General features: G+C 48.2%; 1 protein-coding gene across 3 annotated transcripts in view; it reads left to right on the top strand.

Moving 5' to 3' along the window:
* The window catches only part of OTUD7A (OTU deubiquitinase 7A), a 356,697-nt gene extending 340,211 nt beyond the window's left edge, over positions 1-16,486 (top strand). For all 3 annotated transcript variants that reach the window (XM_032342261.1, XM_032342262.1, XM_032342263.1), the window contains 3 exons: positions 12,175-12,289; positions 12,471-12,555; positions 14,915-16,486. In XM_032342261.1, the coding sequence (XP_032198152.1) occupies positions 12,175-12,289; positions 12,471-12,555; positions 14,915-16,369 (1,655 nt within the window). In that variant the 3' untranslated portion in view covers positions 16,370-16,486. The remainder of the gene's footprint in view (positions 1-12,174; positions 12,290-12,470; positions 12,556-14,914) is intronic.
* The last annotated feature ends 1,880 nt before the right edge of the window (positions 16,487-18,366 follow it).

Below are 18,366 nucleotides of genomic sequence, written 5' to 3'. Positions count from 1 at the left end.
CTAAATTTGCAGATTACCACTGAAAGATAAAGCTCGAGGTAGAAGGCAAGAGTGCTGCTTTGCCTTCCCCCTGTGGTCTGCAGCCAGCCTCGTTGGACTTTGCCATGTTCCTTTGCTGCTCCTCCTAGAGCCCAGAGCCCAGCCCCTGTGGAGGAAGCCTCTGTCTACAAAGGCTCCTCATTATAGAAAAAAAGGAAGAACTGGTGTGGGGAGCATCTAGAATTTTAGCTCAGACCCCTGCACCCCAGGGACTGGGGACTAGACAGGGCTGTTGCTTTAAAATTGGTTCTTGACCCACAAACCCAGCAAAGAGCCACCAGGTAGCCAGGAGCACCAGGAAGGATTTCACGGTCATGGAGTTTTGTCCTTCTGGTTTCCAAAGGGACACCCGCTGTGGTCAGCTTGTGTGGGAAGAACTAGCTGAGGGTCTTTGACCAGTAATCCTGAGGGCCTAGAGAGATGTGAAAGCAGGAATGTGCCTTGATGACAGGGCCCCCATCTGATGAGCTCCACAGCAGGCCAGACCTGGCTCCCCACCATGCCCTCCATGGCCCATGAGGAGCACTCCCCAAGGAGCACAGCAGTCACCATCCCCCTCGAGTCCTGAATCAGCCCCAGCCTCAAGCAGCATCACTGTGCAGCCCTCTTCGTCAGGCTGCACTGGGCTTTTTGTGGACCTGCAGGTACTGCGTGTGGTCCTTGGTGTGTGCTGGTGGAACACTGCTCCCCACCAAAACCCCCTCAGAAGAGGGGAGGGAAGCAAAGCATGGCAGCCCTGTCAGTCCTGTCCTCTTGGACATGGGGAGCAAGCTTTTTGGTCGACTAGCATGACAGCATGAGCAGACCCTGGCGCCATGTCTGGTGCATGCACCAAGGATATGCACTGGGGGCTGAGACTGTCACCACCCACTCTGGGTGTTCAGGAGCCCAGGGGTTGAGTTTCCTTAGCCTGAACATTCCTTTGGCAGTACAAGTCCCTGAATTCCAGTCTGCATGCTTTCCAGGATTGTCGGAATCCATTCAGGCTGCTGTAAGATAGTACCATAGATCGAGCAGCTTAAACAAAAGAAATGTTACCGCTCACAGTTCTGAGATTGGAAGTGCAAGATCAAGGTGCTAGCAGATCTCCCGTCAGGTGAGGAACCTCCTCCTTGTTTGCAGATGGCTGCCTTCTCTTGTACTCACATGGCAGAGACAGACAGACAGACAGAAAGCACGCTCTCTTGTGTCTGTTCCTACAAGGGTACTGATCCCAGTTATGGGGGCTCCATCCTCTTGACCCAATCACCTTCCAAAGGCCCCAACTGCAAAAGCCATCACATTAGGAGATAGGTCCCAATATACGAATTTGAGAGGACACATTCAGTCTATATAGCAAGTTTAGTCCATAGACCACTGACCAAGCCAAAGACCATATCTACATATAAACATTAAAGCTGGAGAAATTGTGTTTTCCACCTGTAATCCTGGCTTGGTAACTACCTGGATGATGGGTTAGGACACTTAGTACCTCTCGGTTTCCATTTCCTCTTCTGCAAGGTGGATCCACGGATCATTGGGATCATGTGAGTCAACTCCACGTAGAATGTGCACAGGAAGCCCCAGACTCCTTTCTGTTGTTACTGTCTTTCTAGTGCTGTTTGTTTCTGTAGGTGTCATACCTCTAATGTGCCTGCTACCAGTTCCCCTTAAACTTCTTTCAAAAGGAGCAAAGCCCATGCAAAGTAGAAACTCTCCCGGCCTTTTATAGTGATTATTTCCAGTCTTCCTTGGCTGTCTCTTTCACACAATGATATACGGGTGGGTCAATGGGAGCACCCAGTCCCAGGGTATACAGGAAGGAGGGGCACTGTCTAGAGAGAATTTTAAAACAATAATAAAACCAACTCAAAGTCAGTCGGCTTTGCATCATCACCATGTCCTATAATTCTAAACAATATTTGTGCTAGAAACTCTCCCCACTGGGAAAGGCTATTCCCACTGCCCCACCTGTGGTCTGTCAGTGCCCATACCTACATCTACCTCAACTTGCCTTCCAATAATTCATTTGATTTTCATAGAAATCACAACTTGCCTTCATGGGCACTTAATATGCCAAGTATCTGAACTGTGTAATGATAGAGGCAGTGTGGCCAGGATAGACTGGAAGGGGCAGGCACAGCATGGTGTGCTCACAGTGACCCAGCACCATCTACCATGGGCCTGAACAGGCAAAACTAGGGGCAGCTTTCTCCCCAAGATTAGAGAGGCCTTGGTGGTACCACATACGACCAGAGGAAATGGACCATTTCCTGGTAACCTGAGGCCCACTAAGAGAATTCCTTCAGCAGACATTTGTCTGGGGGAAAAGTTCTGCAGGAAAGAAACTTTTACCCCATCAGAAACCAGTGGGCAGGTTGGAGTGTGAGGCTATCCGTGGCTCATCCGCCAGGAACTAGCCCCTTTCCTTGCAGTAGTCAGAGGTAAAGGACTGCCATTGCTTTGTACATCAAGGTTTTGTGAAGCAAATCCTAATAAAGTGGGTCTGATTTTTCCCAGAGGTACAAGAATGCAAACTCCTTGCCCACCCAGGGACTCTACATCAGGCCAACCAGAGACCATTCTCAGACAGAGAACCGAGCTGTGGCTGTGCTGGGAGGTGGGATCAGAAAGAGAAAGGGGACAACAAAGATTGCTTTTTGAAGGGTCCCTGTTCTTCATCAGCCAGATCCTGAACATCTTGAAGCCAGACATGATATGTTATTCATCTTTGTGTGTCTAGCTTCAAGACACCTGAGAAGTATTTAATAAATGTTGAATAAATAAAGAAAGAATAAGATTAGATGTTCCCAATGTACTAACTTTAGGTAATTCAGAGAAAGGCAGTGTGACATAATAGAAAAAAAAAAAAAACCTGTACATTGTGGAGTAAGACAGACCTACATTTAAATCACAACTTTGACTTTGGCTTGGGCAAGTTATTTATGTACCAGAGCCTTCATTTCCTCTTTTGGAAAATTGGAACAAGAATCCTTTGACTGGTGAAAGAATTGTAAGTAATGAATATAGAGCTCCTGATAACAGTGCCTGGTATTGATTGAGGGTTAGACACAGAGATCAATGGCATAGAATATAGAACCCAGAAATAACACCACACAAATATGCTTAGCTGATTTTTGGCAAAGGAACAAAATCAATTCAATGGAGGATGGAGTGTCTTCTCCACAAATGGTGATAAAGCAATTGGACATCCATAGGCAAAAATATGAACCTGAACCTAAATCTTAATAATACAAAAATTAACTCAAAATGAATCATGGAATAAATATAAAATGTACAACTATAAAACTTCAAAGAAAATATGGGGACCCAGGGATAGCCAAAGAACCCTAAGCCATGACACAAAAGCATGATCCAAAAAAAGGAAAAACTTATGAATTGGACCTCTGTTCTGAAAAAAAAAAACAAATACAAATACAAATGAACAAAACAGCAATAATTAAGAGGTGAAAAGACAACAGAGTTGGAGAAACTATTTTAAAACCCCATATCAACAAAGGATTTGTATTGAAAGTACACAATGAACTATCAAGATTCAACAGTAGGAAAAAAAAAAAAATCCAAATGGGAAAAAGCCATGAACAGACATGTCATCGAAAAGGAGGTACAGGTGGCAAATAAGCATATTGAAAGATGTTGAACATTAAAACAACAATACCACAATGAGGGGCGCCTAGGTGGCTCAGTGGGTTAAGCCTGCCTTCGGCTCAGGTCATGATATCGGGGTCCTGGAATCGAGCCCCAAATCGGGCTCTCTTCTCAGCAGGGAGCCTGCTTCCTCCTCTCTCTCTGCCTGCCTCTCTGCCTACTTGTGATTTCTCTTTGTCAAGTAAATAAATAAAATCTTAAAACACACACACACACACACACACACACACACAATGAGCTATCACTCCACACCTATCAGAATGGTAGGTTTTAAATTTTTTAATTTTAAATTTTAAAAATTTAAAAATTTTTAAAAAGCGATGATATCAAATGGTGGAGAGGATGTGGAGAAACCAGATCTCTCACACATTGCTGGTAAGGATGTAAGACTCTAAAAAAACAGTTTGGCAGTTTCTTATGAGACTACACATCACTTACCACATGACCCAGACATAGAAGAAAAAAAAAATTTGTATACCAAAGGAATGAAAATTTATGTTCACACAAAAGCATATACACAAATGTTTGTAGCAGCTTTATTTGTAATAGCTGGAAACAACCCAAACGTCTTTCCTGGGTGAATGATTAAAGAAATTATGGTACATCCATACCATGGAATCCTGCTCGGCAGTACAGAGAAATCAATATGATACATGCAATGACTTGGGTGGCTCTCAAGGGAATTATAGTGAATTTAAAACGTCAGTCCCAAAAGATGACATACTATATGATACTGGTTACGTAGCATCCTTGAAATGGCCAAACTATAAAGATGGACAACAGATGAGTGCTTCTATTAGTCATAGATCTCCAGAAAACAGAACCAGTAGGATATAAACAGATATATATAAGAAGAGATTTATTTTAGGAATTGGCTCACACACTTCTGGAGGCCAAGAACTCTCACCATCTGCCTGCCATCTGCAAGCCAGAGACCCAGGAATGCCAGTGGTATAATTCAGTTCTGAGATCAAAGACCCAAGAAGTGGGAGCCAATGGTACAATTTCCCATTCGAGTCTGAAGGCGTGAGAACCAGTAGTACCAATGTCCAATGGCAGGGGAAGCTGGACATCTGAGCTCAAGAAAAAAGAGCAAACTCTTCCTTCCTCCGCGTTTTATTCTATCCAAGTCCTGAATGGATTGGATGATGCCTGTTCACACTGGTGAGGATGATCTTTTCTCAGTCTACCAATTCAAATCCTAATCTCCTCTAGAAATACCCTAAATATGTTTTACTAGCTATCTGGGCATCCCTTAGCCCAGTCAAGTTGACATAAAAATTCATCCATCACAGTGGTGGACAAGGATAAGGGACAGGCATGAAGTGTTGAAAGGAAGTGGGCGTGTTCATAAAAGGGTGGCACAAGGGACCCTTGTAGGTACGCAACCATTCTGTATCTTGATTGAGGGCATTACACAAATCTACACATGTGATAAAATTTCATAGAACCAAATACACATACACACACACAAGTGAATGCATGGAGAATTTATATAATCTGAATTGTAGAGAAAGACAATTGCAGAGAAATGGAGTATACCAGTCTATATCCTGGTTGTGATAATACACTCCAGTTATGCAAGATGTTAGCTTGGAGGAACCTAGGGGTTGGATACACAGCATCTCTCTGCATTATTTCTTACAACCGCATTTAAATCTACAATCATCTAATGATGAAAAGTTCAACATTCTAAAATGTGGTCTTAAGGTATGATAAATGTGCATTGACTAGGTAGGAATATTAACATCTTAATATCATCTAAAAGCCTAGTCTACCAGTTATCCTAACCTCTTAAAATATGAATTTGGATAATCCATTGTTTTTATGTGTCTTTTCTGAGAAATAGTTTTTGATTTCTCTGATTTGTCTGTCTTTCTAGTTTCATTGATTTCTGCTCTTTATTATTTCCCTCCTCCCCACCTTTGAATTCAATTTGCTTTTTTTTTTTTTTTTAAGATTCTTGAAGCAGAGATTTGGATTACAAATTGGGAAATTTTCTTCTTATCTAATATAAGCATTTTAGTACCATAAATTTTCCCCTGAGTACTGATTAGTTACATCATACAAATTTTGATATATTGTGTTTCCATTTCATTGTGTTCAAACTATTTTTGTAATTTCCCTTGAGACTTCCTCTTTGACCCGTGGATTATTTAGAAGCATGTTGTTTAAGTTCCAAATAGTTGGAGTACCCAAATATCTTCTGTTATATGTTTATAGTTTTATTTAGTAATGGTCTGAGAACAAATTTTCTATGATTTCTATTCTTTCAGATTTGCTAAGGCGGGCTAAGAATGTGTTCTATCTTGGTGAATATTTCATGTTCCCTTGAAAATGAATGTGTTCTGATCTAGTTTCATTCTATAAATGTCAATTCTTTCAAGCTCTCTAATGATGTTCAGGTCTTCTGCCTCCTTTCTGATTGTCTATCTACTTATTCTGTCAATTACTAAGAGAAAAATGATGAAGTCTCTAATCATAATGGATTTGTCTGTTTCTCCTTTCATTTTTGTTAGTATTTGCTTTTAGTACTCTGAAGCTCTGTCATTAAGAGCATGCACACATGTAGGACTGTGATGTTTTCTTGGAGAATTGAGCCTATATCATTGCATAATGTTTTTCTTTATCTTTGGTAGCATTCTTGGTTCTGGAGTCTACTTCATCTGACATTAATATAGTCACTCTAGCATTTTTATACTTAGTATCTCTTAACCTATCTGTGTCTTTATATTTATTTATTTTTTCCTTTTTTTGTTGTTTTTTTTTTAATTTAAATTCAAGCAGCCAACATAAAGTGCATCATTAGTTTTTGTGTGTGTGTCTCTCTCTCTATATATATATATATATATTTAATATTTTATTTATTTATTTGACAGGCAGAGATCACAAGTAGGCAGAGAGGCAGGCCGAGAGAGAGAGGAGGAAGCAGGCTCCCTGCTGAGCAGAGAGCCTAATGCGGGGCTCGATCCCAAGACCCTGAGATCATGACCTGAGCCGAAGGCAGAGGCTTAACCCTCTGAGCCAACCAGGTGCCCCTGTGTCTTTATATTTTAAATGAATTTCCTGTAGTCAGTAGAATTGAGTATTGCTTTTTCTATCCATTCTGACAATTTTGCTTTTTATTTATTTTTTTTTAAAGATTTTAATCATTTATTTACAGAGAGACACAGTAAGAGAGGGAACACAAGCAAGGGGAGAAGGAAAGGGAGAAGCAGGCTTCCTGCTGAGCGGGGAGCCCAATGTGGGGTTCAATCCCAGGACCCTGAGATCATGACCCAAGCCAAAGGCAGATGCTTAATGACTGAGCCACCCAGGTGCCCCCAATTTTGCTTTTTAATTGGTATTTTTTGACCATTTACATTTAATGGTATTAATCATATGGTTGGATAAGTGAGTTTTGGGTTAAACAAATTTATTAATGGCTCCATTTTACCTCCACTATTGACTTACTATGCCTCTATTTTTCATTAGTAGCGATTTTCCTAGAGTTTACAATAAACATTTTTAATTAATTAGATTCAATTTTCAAGGAATATTTTACTTCATGTGTTATATAAGCATCTTATGACAGTTTATTCCCAATCCCTCCCTCCCATCTTTTGTGCCATTACTGTCAAGCATTTTACTTTTACATATGCTATAAACACATAATACACTGCTGCTCTCTTTACCTTAGTCTCTTAGAACAATTAAAATGAAGAAAAATGAGTTTTGTTTTCATATTCATTTATTTCACTTCTATTACTTTTCATTTTTTATGTAAAATCCAAGTATCTACTGGTAGCACATTCCTTCCCTTAAACAATTTCCACTTTCCTTTAATATTTCCTAGTGCAATATATATATACACATTTTTCTCTAGGCAGTTCTATAAGCAATTAATTTTTTTTATTTTTGTTTGAGAAAGCATGTCTCCATGTTTAGAGATATTTTTTCTGGGTATAGAATTATGGATTAGCAGTTTTTTATTTCAACATGTTAAAGATGTCACTCTATTGTCTTCTGGCTTACCTGTTTTATCATGAATAGTCATGACAGTATTTCTTATCTTTGTTTCTCTGTATGTAATGTGTCATTTTTCTTGCTGCCTTTAAAATTTTGTCTTTGGTTTTCAGCAATTTAAATATACTAACTATAGGGATATTTTTGGTGGTGGTGGTGGTGATATTGTTCTCCTACTTGTTTTTTTCTTAGCTTCTTGGATCTATGGCAGTATTTGTCATTCACAGTGGAAATGTTTGTCAGCCATTATTTCTTTAAATATCCCTTGTCTTGTGCTCTCTTTCCTTCTGGGATCATACTTTCACAGATCCTAGGCAGTCTGGTATTGCACCACAGCTCTTGGATGTTCTGTTGTGCATCCCACCCCAGCCCCTGCCTCCCGCCAACCCTTTTTCTTTCCTCTCTGTGTTTCAATTTGAGTAATTTCTATTGATCCATCTTGATGTTCGTGGATTCTTTGCTCCGTTGTGTAAAGCGTACTGATCAGCCCCTTGAAGAGGGATGACCCCTCTTACTGTGCTTTTTCATTTCTAGCATTTCCATTTGATTCTTTTTTTTCTAAGTTTCTCCTCTCTGCTGGAGAGAAATTAATCATCAAGTCTTGCACGGTATCCCCCTTTTCTATTAGAGTATTCAACTTATTAAGCAGTTACTCTAAATTCCACATCTGAGTTTCGATACGTGTGTCATAGCTGAGTCTTGTTCTGTCAAATGCTTTGTCTCTTGTCAACATGTTGAGTGGGGGTTTTCTGGTCTTTTATTACACTAGCAGTTTTCCGTTGAAAGCTAGACATCTTGAATAGGACAATAAAGACTGAGGTACATCATTTTGATTCTTGGAATTAACTGTACTTTACCTTTTGTTATGTCTTTAGCATGGGGCTTACATTAGTCTAGTCAGGACTTGAGGTAGGTTTTGGTTTCATTGCTGCTTTGGTTGCCCTTAGGGCACTCAGCCTTAAAATTTCACTAGTGATATCTTGTGTTTTGCTGGAAGGTTTTTCTCGCAGTCTCCTTCCTGCACCCTTTCCTCAAACTCTGTCCCTCTTCTGCTATTACTTGCAGCTTGTTAGCCTGGATATGGAAGTGAGAAGGGTGATGTTTTTGTTATTCTAATTAAGTTTCTGTCTTAGGCTGGTATTGCGTTTCTAGATCTTAGAAAGGGAGTGAACTTCCCCAGCAGTTTTGGCCTCAGCATGTAGTCCCTGCCCCTTGGGGGGGGGGGGTGTTTTGTTTTGTTTCCTCCTTCCACCTCAAGCATTACTGGGGAAAGACCCCAAGGACCTAAGGCCAACAGTGTTTACTGCCCTGCCTTCACAACTTAAGCTTTTGTTCTTTAGTATAGATAGAGGAGCAAGATCTATGAAGGACACTTCTCAGAACTCTTGCCAATCTTTTTGTGAGCACCAGGTTGGGTCCCACGGAAAGGGGTCTACAAGTACATTTGAATTTCGCTTATAGCCCCCAGGGTTCTAAATATTCTTTCACTAGGCTGCATTCTTCCTTTACCAATTTATAAACAATTTTAGCTGAATTCTTTTTACCAGAGTCCAGCTGAGTCTGCTCCAGTGAGAGTCATGTCCATTTCTCCTTGTGTGCACCCATCTGTCCTTAGACTTGGAGATAGTTGGTTGCCCTGTGACTTCCACTCTCTACTGGGTTAAAGGAAAGTTGTGTATCTGCAGTTTGTCTAGCTTGTTGTTGTTGTCATGATAGCGCCACACTCTTCTGGAAACAGAAGCCAGAAGTGTCCATTCATTTTTGGAAAATAAGTAATGAAAATATGTCCAGGCGGGTTTGAGATAGTGTCTGTATGTTTTCAGGTTAAACAGGAGATCCATTTCAGGGGGAAAAAAAAAAACAACAACAATTTGCCGGCTTATTTTGAAAAGCATTTGCTATTCCTGACATTGCCACCAGAGGGCAAGTCGCCCATCGCTACATATCTCACAGGGTGAGGCCAGGTTTCCAGTTGGGAAAAGTGAATGTGTAAAGTGGGAGGCAGAGGCATCCAAAGCAGCTAATGCTTGCAGGGAGGGCCTGTTCTCAAGGCCTTCCCGGCCTGTGCAGCTATGCGTTGGTCTCTCAGTCCCTCTGGCCCTCGCCCTCACCCACATGCCACAGTTGTACCCTCTACAGAGAAGAAAGATGCCTTTCATTGCAAGCACTCATGTCCCTAGAGCCTCTCTGAGTACCTGGTCCTCACCCTACTAACATTTATGCTGAGAGGCGCCCAAGACCCTGCTAAGTGGTCAGCTTCTAGCAACTTCGGGTGAGTCCAACCTTCTGCTCAGCAGGGCGCAACCCAGGGAGTCAGTTCCAATCCAAAGACTGAGGAAATAATTCCCAGGAGCCCCGTGGTAGGGAGTTGAGGCTGAGCGACATATGGATCTGTACTACGTTAGTTGGTTTATCTGAAACAAATAAACCAAAATCATAGGGAGAGAAGTTTGGTTCTCATACAAAGTCTAAAACGGGTGTTCCTGATTGGCAAGTAGATCTTCTCTAAGTGGGGGAGGCAGAAGCTCACCCCTGCCATCTCCTAGCACCACCCTTTTCAACATACAGGAGGATGGGGAGGGGTGTGGGGATAAGGCCGTCCACACCTAACCACACTGCCCAGCACCTCCCACAGTGCTTCTGCTCTCATGCCATCGGTACAGCCAAGCACCTGTTAAGTGCTGGGGGCTGGGAAGTGTAGCCATGGCTGGGTGGACACCTCCCAGCAGCACCCCTCCCCCGGGAAGGGAATGGACAGCCAGACCCAAATTGCCTAAGTTGTACTGCAGTAACTACTTCCAACAGGTTATTGCTCTAGGAAAATATTTTCCAGATTTGTATGATTTTAAAAGTCACAGAGGATGCTTAATTAAAAAATAACCCTTCGTTCCTTTTCCTGGGCATTCTGGTTTGGCCATCTGCCTGGGGGCCTGGAATCGGTGCTTTTATCAAGCACCCCGGAGAGCTATGCTGCCCTAGCGAGTGTTTACAGAAGGATCCATTGCCGTCCCCACCTCCTCCCAGTGGATGGGAAGCCAGGTCAACTCTCTCTCTGATTCCTGTTGAGTTGTGGAACTGTGGGAAAGGCTTCTGGTCATGGCCAGAGGGAGGCAAGTCCTGAAGCAGCCATGCATGCAGCCCTCCCTGAGTGTGACTACCCAGCCACTCAGTCCTGGGAGGGGGCAGCCTGTGGGTCATGGCCATGTCAAGGCAGAACCCAGCCGCCTATGGCGGGGGCAGACCAAGCCTCCCTGGGCCGACCAAACCAGAGCACAGTACTGCCTGTCCCCAGCCACTTTAAACAGAAACACCCCCACCCTCCACCCCCAGCAAAAGTGTTTCCTTTATCTGGGAGTGGAGCGTTATTTGTGCTCCTATTTTCTCTCAGCATCACTGGAGGGCAGCAGTGAGTCAGTGTTTGCAGTTTTTTATTAGAAAGTCAACTCTTAATAGTATTCAGTCATAGATTTTATTTACTTATTTGCTTTTTTGTTCTTTCCGTGACACCCTTGCCATGAATCATGGGAAATGACACCAGGCTCATGGCCACGGGGTGGCGAGGGGCAGGAGGAGGGAGCGGCAGAGTGAGGAGGCGGAGGTAGGGTAAACCCAGGGGAGGAGCAAGCTGTTTAAGCTGTTCTCTTGTTCTCACTGGGCGCTGGGTCCCACAGCAGCTCAGAAGCTTCTAGCAGATCCAGGCAAACCCTGTGAACACCCCACTCCGCCCCAGCTTTTCTGAGATGGGCCAAGACTTTCCCCAGGTGGGCGTTTCACTCCGGAGCGTTTGTGATGAATGGATCCCTGGGTGCGGGCCAGTCTGTCCTCGCTGCAGTTTCCGCCTACACGTTACTTCCTCAGAAGCCTCCCTAACCCGCCCTAAGAGGCTTGCCATAGCTCCCCCACCCCGGAGTCTGCGGTTCACTCTGCAGGGTACTTGTCACCGCCTGAGATTATGAGATTTTTTGGTTACCTGGGAGCGCCTCATGGGAGCTCCCCTCCCCGCTCCCCCCCAAGCTAATACAGAATTATTGAATGAGTTCACAAATGAGCAGATTGGCGGGCAGCCCTTCCTTGCCTAATTTGTACACTGTGAGGTGACCAAGAGCCCGGCTTGGGTCCTTCCTCCGAAATAACAGAAACAGCAATAGGTTTTGAGGGGGTTTTTTTGTCTGCTGCCCAACCGTGGTACCTCCCTTCTGACCCAAATCGTTAGCAGAGCCCCGGTGAGGTGTCCAACTTCTCTTCCACGCCCACAATAAATATGAAGTATTTTAAACTCTCCGTAGTGGTTTTGACACCTGTGCTCTTAACGCTCCTGCTGGCACAGATGGTCTGTGTTCGTCTCCACTCGGTTTCCTTAATTAAGGAGACACCTGGCCTTGGAACTCCCTTTTCTGGCCTCCCTGGGGGTTGCTGGGGCCTGGAGCCTCTCAGCCCGCCCGTGGGCCACCTGGCACCGCGCGTCTCTCTCTTCTGTTCCAGCCGTGATCCCCCTGACGGATTCGGAGCACAAGCTGCTGCCTCTGCACTTTGCCGTGGACCCCGGGAAGGACTGGGAGTGGGGGAAGGACGACAACGATAACGCCCGGCTGGCCCAGTGAGCCCTTCCCCCGTGCCCCTCCCCCAACGCCCCGAAGGGCGGCAGTCGCCGGGTTTCCCGGCGTGGGCTGGGCCGCCGGTGCTCCTCCCGAGACAGCTGGCGTGCCCGGGGGCGGGGTGCGTGCGGGCGAGCGCGGGCCCGCTGGGGCGCGTTTCAGTCGGTCTTCTTCTTTCACCAGCCTGATCCTGTCGCTAGAAGCCAAGCTGAACCTTCTGCACAGCTACATGAATGTGACGTGGATCCGGATCCCCTCGGAGACCCGGGTGAGCCTGGCATGTGCCCGGCCCCGACCAGCTGGTTGGGTCCTGGCCGCTCACTCGCCGCCGGCGCGGGCGGGGGGGCGCAGCCTGCAAACGCTGGCCCGGGCCTGGTCTCCCCAGCGCCCGCCCGGCCGCCCCCACCCATCCTGCCTGGCTCCGGCGAGAGAGGGCTCGGGTTTAGCTGGAGCGTGTGTGCCCGCGTGCTTGTGTGTCGTACGTAGGCGCGCGCTCCGGCTAGGGAGGTGGTTGGTGGGGATTTTTTTTTTTTTTTTTGGTCCCTTTATTTTCTCCAGAAGGAGAGGAATAAACACACCCACTCAGAAAACAAACCGTAGGCAAGTCACAACACAAAACTATCTCTGCCGAGATCGGAACACGATGTGCTGCAGCGGAGCAGAATTAATTATAAACTGTGTGTGGGTCCTTGGAAAAGTCAGAGAACCGGGAGCGCCATTCCTCAGCGCCCCCTCCTTCTCTCCGCCTTCTCGATCCTCTGGGAGGGCAGTGAGAAGAGGAGCTGCCCGCCCCCACAGGGCTCCTCCCCCAGGGAGAGTCTGTTCTGTCCCTGCTTCGAGATGCTAAGGATTCACTTTGAATGTCTGATTGATGTTTTTATTATCTCAGTAGTGAACCCTCAGTGAAAGGGATTCGTATTAAATTAAAAAAAAAAAAAGACCCCCTTAGACAACAGTATACTTGGCCAATGGCCATGAGGTGGGGCTCATAAGCAATATTAAAAGGGCGATTGGAGGAAGGCAGTAGGGCGGTGCCTCGCACAGAGTCAGTAGCCAGGCTATGCCAGGCCTTGCTCAGGATGTTTTCATACATCAGCCTTTACTTTTATTTAATCTTCGTAAGACTCCTGGAGGCAGGTACTGATACCCATTATACTGAGGACACAAAGGGACAACTGGTGACAGCCTGGCTCCAGAGTCCAACCTCTTAACCTCCACAGTGACCTGTCAACTGCCTGGATGATGCCCGTGTTGCTGGGGGTGTTCTTTCCTAGCACACACATATGGTGTGAAGACAGCAACTCTAGATCTAGAACCGGGAGGCTCTTGGTCTGGGACACAGCTCAGCATTGCAATGAGCAGGACCCCCTGCCAAGCCATGGCAGCCCCCATGTCAGATTTAGGGCCCAGCAACAACCCTTCCACCCCGAGGACATTTCAGCCAGGGCTCCTTCTTCACTGAGCTCCCACCAATGGCCACTGCCAGCACCAAGCACAGCCCCTTTCCTGGGCTAAACCCCTGAGCTTCTGCTCTTCTGTGTCACTGAGAAACCATTTTGAGACCTCTACCTCCTTCCAGACCCAGGACAGGGTGGGAAGAGGAAGAAAGGAATTTCAGACTGGGAGGTGTGAGGACTGGCTCCTGCTTGCTTCTGGGGACTTGGTTGCAGGAGGTCTCTTGGACCCCTCTCTTGGACTTGCTTGGGGGAGGGAGAGAACAACAATAAAATGACAGAACAATGGGGCCTTCTCCTAGGATCTTCCCCTAGAGGCCAGGAAAAGCCCATTTCCCGGTGAGCACCAGCTCCAGCCACTCAGCCTCTAGTAGATTCCTGCTGTTCACCCGATGACGCTGTGGGAATTCTCTCTTCTCTCTCAAGAAGGAGCCTCCACAAGGCAGCAGTAGGTTGCACTCACTGCCTTTCTCAGGCTCTCCACCTCCCTCATGGTCCTCCAGGTGCCCGCACTGGCCTTGCCCTCCTTACTGGCTGACCAGGAGCCTTGTCCAAGGTGTTCACAGTGATGCTCCCTCCTCACACCCTAGGAGACCTTTTTCTGGGAGTGCATCTTTCCTGCTAAGTGCAGGTCCTGCTTCAGAATCCTCAGTTTAAGACTGCATTGTCTATCTGTGGAAAGGAAACCCTAGAGTAAAATGGTCATCCTTGGAACTAAGGGCATATTTGTTCCAATGTGAGGGCAAGAGGTCTACCCCTGCCTGGAATGAATAGGTGAGACACCCTTTCTAGGAGAGACACCTACAGATGCGGGTGAAGTGTGATCCTTTCCAGAAGACCTCTCGCTCTAGAGGACAGCTGGGACCTGTGTCTGGTCATACACCAGCCTCACCAGGGCTAGAATGGCAGAATCTGGGCATGGTAATTCTAAAATGTGAGGCTCTGGAACTCAGAGCCAGGTGGGTATCTTCATTTTACCCAAACTCCCCGCCTCGGCGTTCCAGGCTACCAGCAACCCGAGCTCACCAAAAGGCATCCTGGATTGGGGCAGTGGGATCCCAAAGCCCCACCTTAGCAGACCGGGAGCCAGGGTGGTCGGCCTTTGTTGGTCCCACGTGAGGATGGCTCTTATCTAAACACCTTCCTTCTTTCCCTGACCCTCTCCCGCTACAGGCCCCTCTGGCACAACCGGAATCCCCAACAGCCTCCGTGGGGGAGGACGTGCAGTCCCTGGCCGACTCCCTGGACTCGGATCGGGACTCGGTGTGCAGCAATTCCAACAGCAATAATGGCAAGAACGGCAAGGACAAGGAGAAGGAGAAGCAGCGCAAAGAGAAGGACAAGACCCGCGCGGACTCCGTGGCCAACAAGCTGGGTAGCTTCAGCAAGACGCTGGGCATCAAGCTAAAGAAAAACATGGGCGGCTTGGGCGGCCTGGTGCACGGCAAGATGGGCCGCGCTAACTCCACCAACGGTAAGAACGGCGACGCACCGGAGCGCGGCAAGGAGAAGAAGGCCAAGTCGCGCAAGGGCAGCAAGGAGGAGTCTGGCGCGTCGGCTAGCACGTCGCCATCGGAGAAGACCACGCCATCGCCCACGGACAAGGCGGCCGGAGCGTCCCCGGCAGAAAAGGGCGGCGGGCTGCGGGGCGACTCCTGGAAGTACAGCACGGACGTGAAGCTGAGCCTCAACATCCTACGCGCCGCCATGCAGGGCGAGCGCAAGTTCATTTTCGCCGGCCTGCTGCTCACCAGCCACCGGCACCAGTTCCACGAGGAGATGATAGGCTACTACCTGACCAGCGCGCAGGAGCGCTTCAGCGCCGAGCAGGAGCAGCGACGCCGCGACGCCGCCGCCGCAGCCGCCGCAGCCGCGGCCGCCGCCGCCGCCTCCACGGCCAAGCGGCCGCCGCGCAGGCCAGAGACCGAGGGCGCGCCGGGCCCCGAGCGCGCGTCGCCGGGCCCGCCGGCCGGGCCGCCCACGCAGCTGGTGCTCAAGCTCAAGGAGCGCCCGAGCCCCGGGCCGGCGGCGGGCACGCGGGCAGCGCGGGCGGCGGCGGGCGGCGCGGCCTCCCCGGGCCTCGGCGGGGGCGCGCGGCGCGCGGGCGCCAGCGGACAGCTCTCCGGCCGCAGCCCGCCGGCACCAGCGCGCCAGAGCGTCATCCACGTGCAGGCGGCGGGCGCGCGGGACGACGCGTGCGCGCCGGCCGTGGGCGCGCTGCGGCCGTGCGCCACGTACCCGCAGCAGAACCGCTCGCTGTCGTCGCAGAGCTACAGCCCGGCGCGCGCCGCCGCCCTGCGTACCGTCAACACGGTCGAGTCGCTGGCGCGCGCCGTCCCGGGCGCCCTGCCCAGCGCGGCAGGGGCGGCCGGCACCGCCGAGCACAAGTCGCAGACCTACACCAACGGCTTCGGCGCCGCGCGCGACGGCCTGGAGTTCGCCGACGCCGACGCGCCGGCCGCCCGCTCGAACGGTGAGTGCGGCCGCGGCGGCCCGGGGCTGGCGCAGCGGCGCTGCCAGCGCGAGAACTGCGCGTTCTACGGGCGCGCCGAGACCGAGCACTACTGCTCGTACTGCTACCGCGAGGAGCTGCGGCGGCGGCGCGAGGCGCGCGGGGCGCGGCCCTGAGGGCGGCGCGCGCGCCAGCTTTTACCATAAAGGATTCCTTTTCCATTCTGTCGGTGTCTTTTTTACATGCCCTGGTCCACCGGAAGGCCGGCGACTCCTCGGTCAGTGCTGTGTACGTGTTTGGTCCAACGTTCCTAATGGTGCCTGAACCTACACTGACGCCACTCAGGTAGTAGACGGATAGGAAACAAGTCATACTGTTGGAAGTGGGTGTGCTAGCTAGCATCTGCCTCGTACCTGTGGAAACTCAATAGCCATTGCAAGAGTATTTTTGTTCCTCAATAAGAGAAATAAAGAAATTTGCAGCCCTTTGTTTTTAGAAGGGAGTGTTTTACCTTTTTTTTTTTTTTTTTGCCTTTTTTTTTCCCCGACCCCGCCCCACCCCAGCCCAGCGACTGACCTCGTCCACGTAGCGATCACACGTGTGCGGTCGGTACCACCCAGGGTTTAGAAGCAAACCCGCAGCCCGGGACTGCAGCAGGGGCTGTGCTGCGGGCTCGCACCTGCTTCCCCTCCCCGAGTCCCGGGAGGACAGGGGGCAGGGTGCCGCCGGCTCACGCGGTCTAGTGGTCGCGGGGGCCCTTTAGGAATACACCGCTCCATCGCATAAGCAAAACCTCCTTCCACGCTCCCCTCTCCCCCAATAAACAACCCCTGGCTCGAGCAACATTCACACTGCCATCAAAGCCACAGGCGTCCTAGGATGGGCACCGGACAACCTACCTCGCAGGGCGCAGGGAGGTGTAGTCATGGCTCCCGGTGCCGGGCAGCTCAGGTGACAGGAGCTTTCCAAAGACACCTTGGGTCCAAAAAGCAAGATTCCTAACTCACTATTTGGAATTGCCCATGTTTGAGCAAAGATGACAGCCTGCTCACATCACTCCTTTGAAGACACTTCCACAGTGAACTATCGCCAGAGGGCCCCTAGGAAGTGATTAGGGGTGCCCCAGGAGAGAGGCGAGGTCACTGTGTAAGCCCCCACACTAAGCTACTTTGAAACCCGGACTGTGCCCTTTTCCAAGGGGAAGAGGCTGAGGGCAGCCGGGAAGGAAGCCCATCCCCACCTCCACCTGCATCTGTCTGGGTCCAGCCAGGTAAAGGGGCGCCACTCCCATTGGGGTCCCCTCTGCAGGGTAGGGTAACCCTGCCTGTGGCTCCCTAACACATTGAGGGGGCAGCCCCATCCCTGAGCCGTCCCTTTTTTGGTGCCTCCCACATTTCTTGAGAAAAAAAAAAAAATGTGTCCTTAGCTACCCTATTTTGAGCAGCAATATGCAGCCTCTTCCTTCCAAGATTACCTCTGGAGAATCCCGTTCTTGGCCAAGGACACTGAGGAGTTAAATCTGCCTCACTAAGGAGAGATCTTGTTTCCAAGAAATACGGATAAGATGGGTAAAATCCTCACTAGCAAAAGAATACTTTAAAACCTGCAGGAGCCTTAGAATAGCTTCTAATAATCCTAAGAAAGAGAGGAGATAGCACCCAGCTTTACTGTGGGTGTATCCTCAGAAAATGCAGGAGGTAGACCATCTCTTCATTGGAGCCAGCTTCTCCTTCTCCAGAAAGGATGCTTTTCCCTCTGACATAAAGAGCAGCAAAAAAGTAAATAAATAAATAAATAAAATAAAAAACAAAAAAAAAAGTTTTTTTTTACTTGTTTGAAGAATTATAGTAATTTGAGTATCTCCTGTGAGTAATTCCTTTTTGTTTTTAATTATTCCACAGCACGTGGAGTTTTCAGTAAGTTATTCAAGTTTTGCATAAGTGGTTCCTTACCTAAATCAAAATTATTTATTAAATAGAATCTTTAAGAAATTTTTTGGAAGTTTTACTTTTCACGCCGAATAATACTTTCAATGTGTGGTGATTACTAACATCCATGTCCCTCATATTACTGGGATTTCTTTTGTTACTCAGAAAAAAAAAAAAGAGTAGTTTTTTAAAAATCTCTCATCGAGAGGGTTTGTGGCAGCTTTTTGGACTGATTCTTTGTGTCA

The sequence above is a fragment of the Mustela erminea genome, chromosome 5 (genome assembly GCF_009829155.1).
Source record: "Mustela erminea isolate mMusErm1 chromosome 5, mMusErm1.Pri, whole genome shotgun sequence".
NCBI classification, from domain to species: domain Eukaryota; kingdom Metazoa; phylum Chordata; class Mammalia; order Carnivora; family Mustelidae; genus Mustela; species Mustela erminea.
Note: the sequence above shows the minus strand (reverse complement) of the source record. Positions and strands in the feature narration are given on the sequence as shown.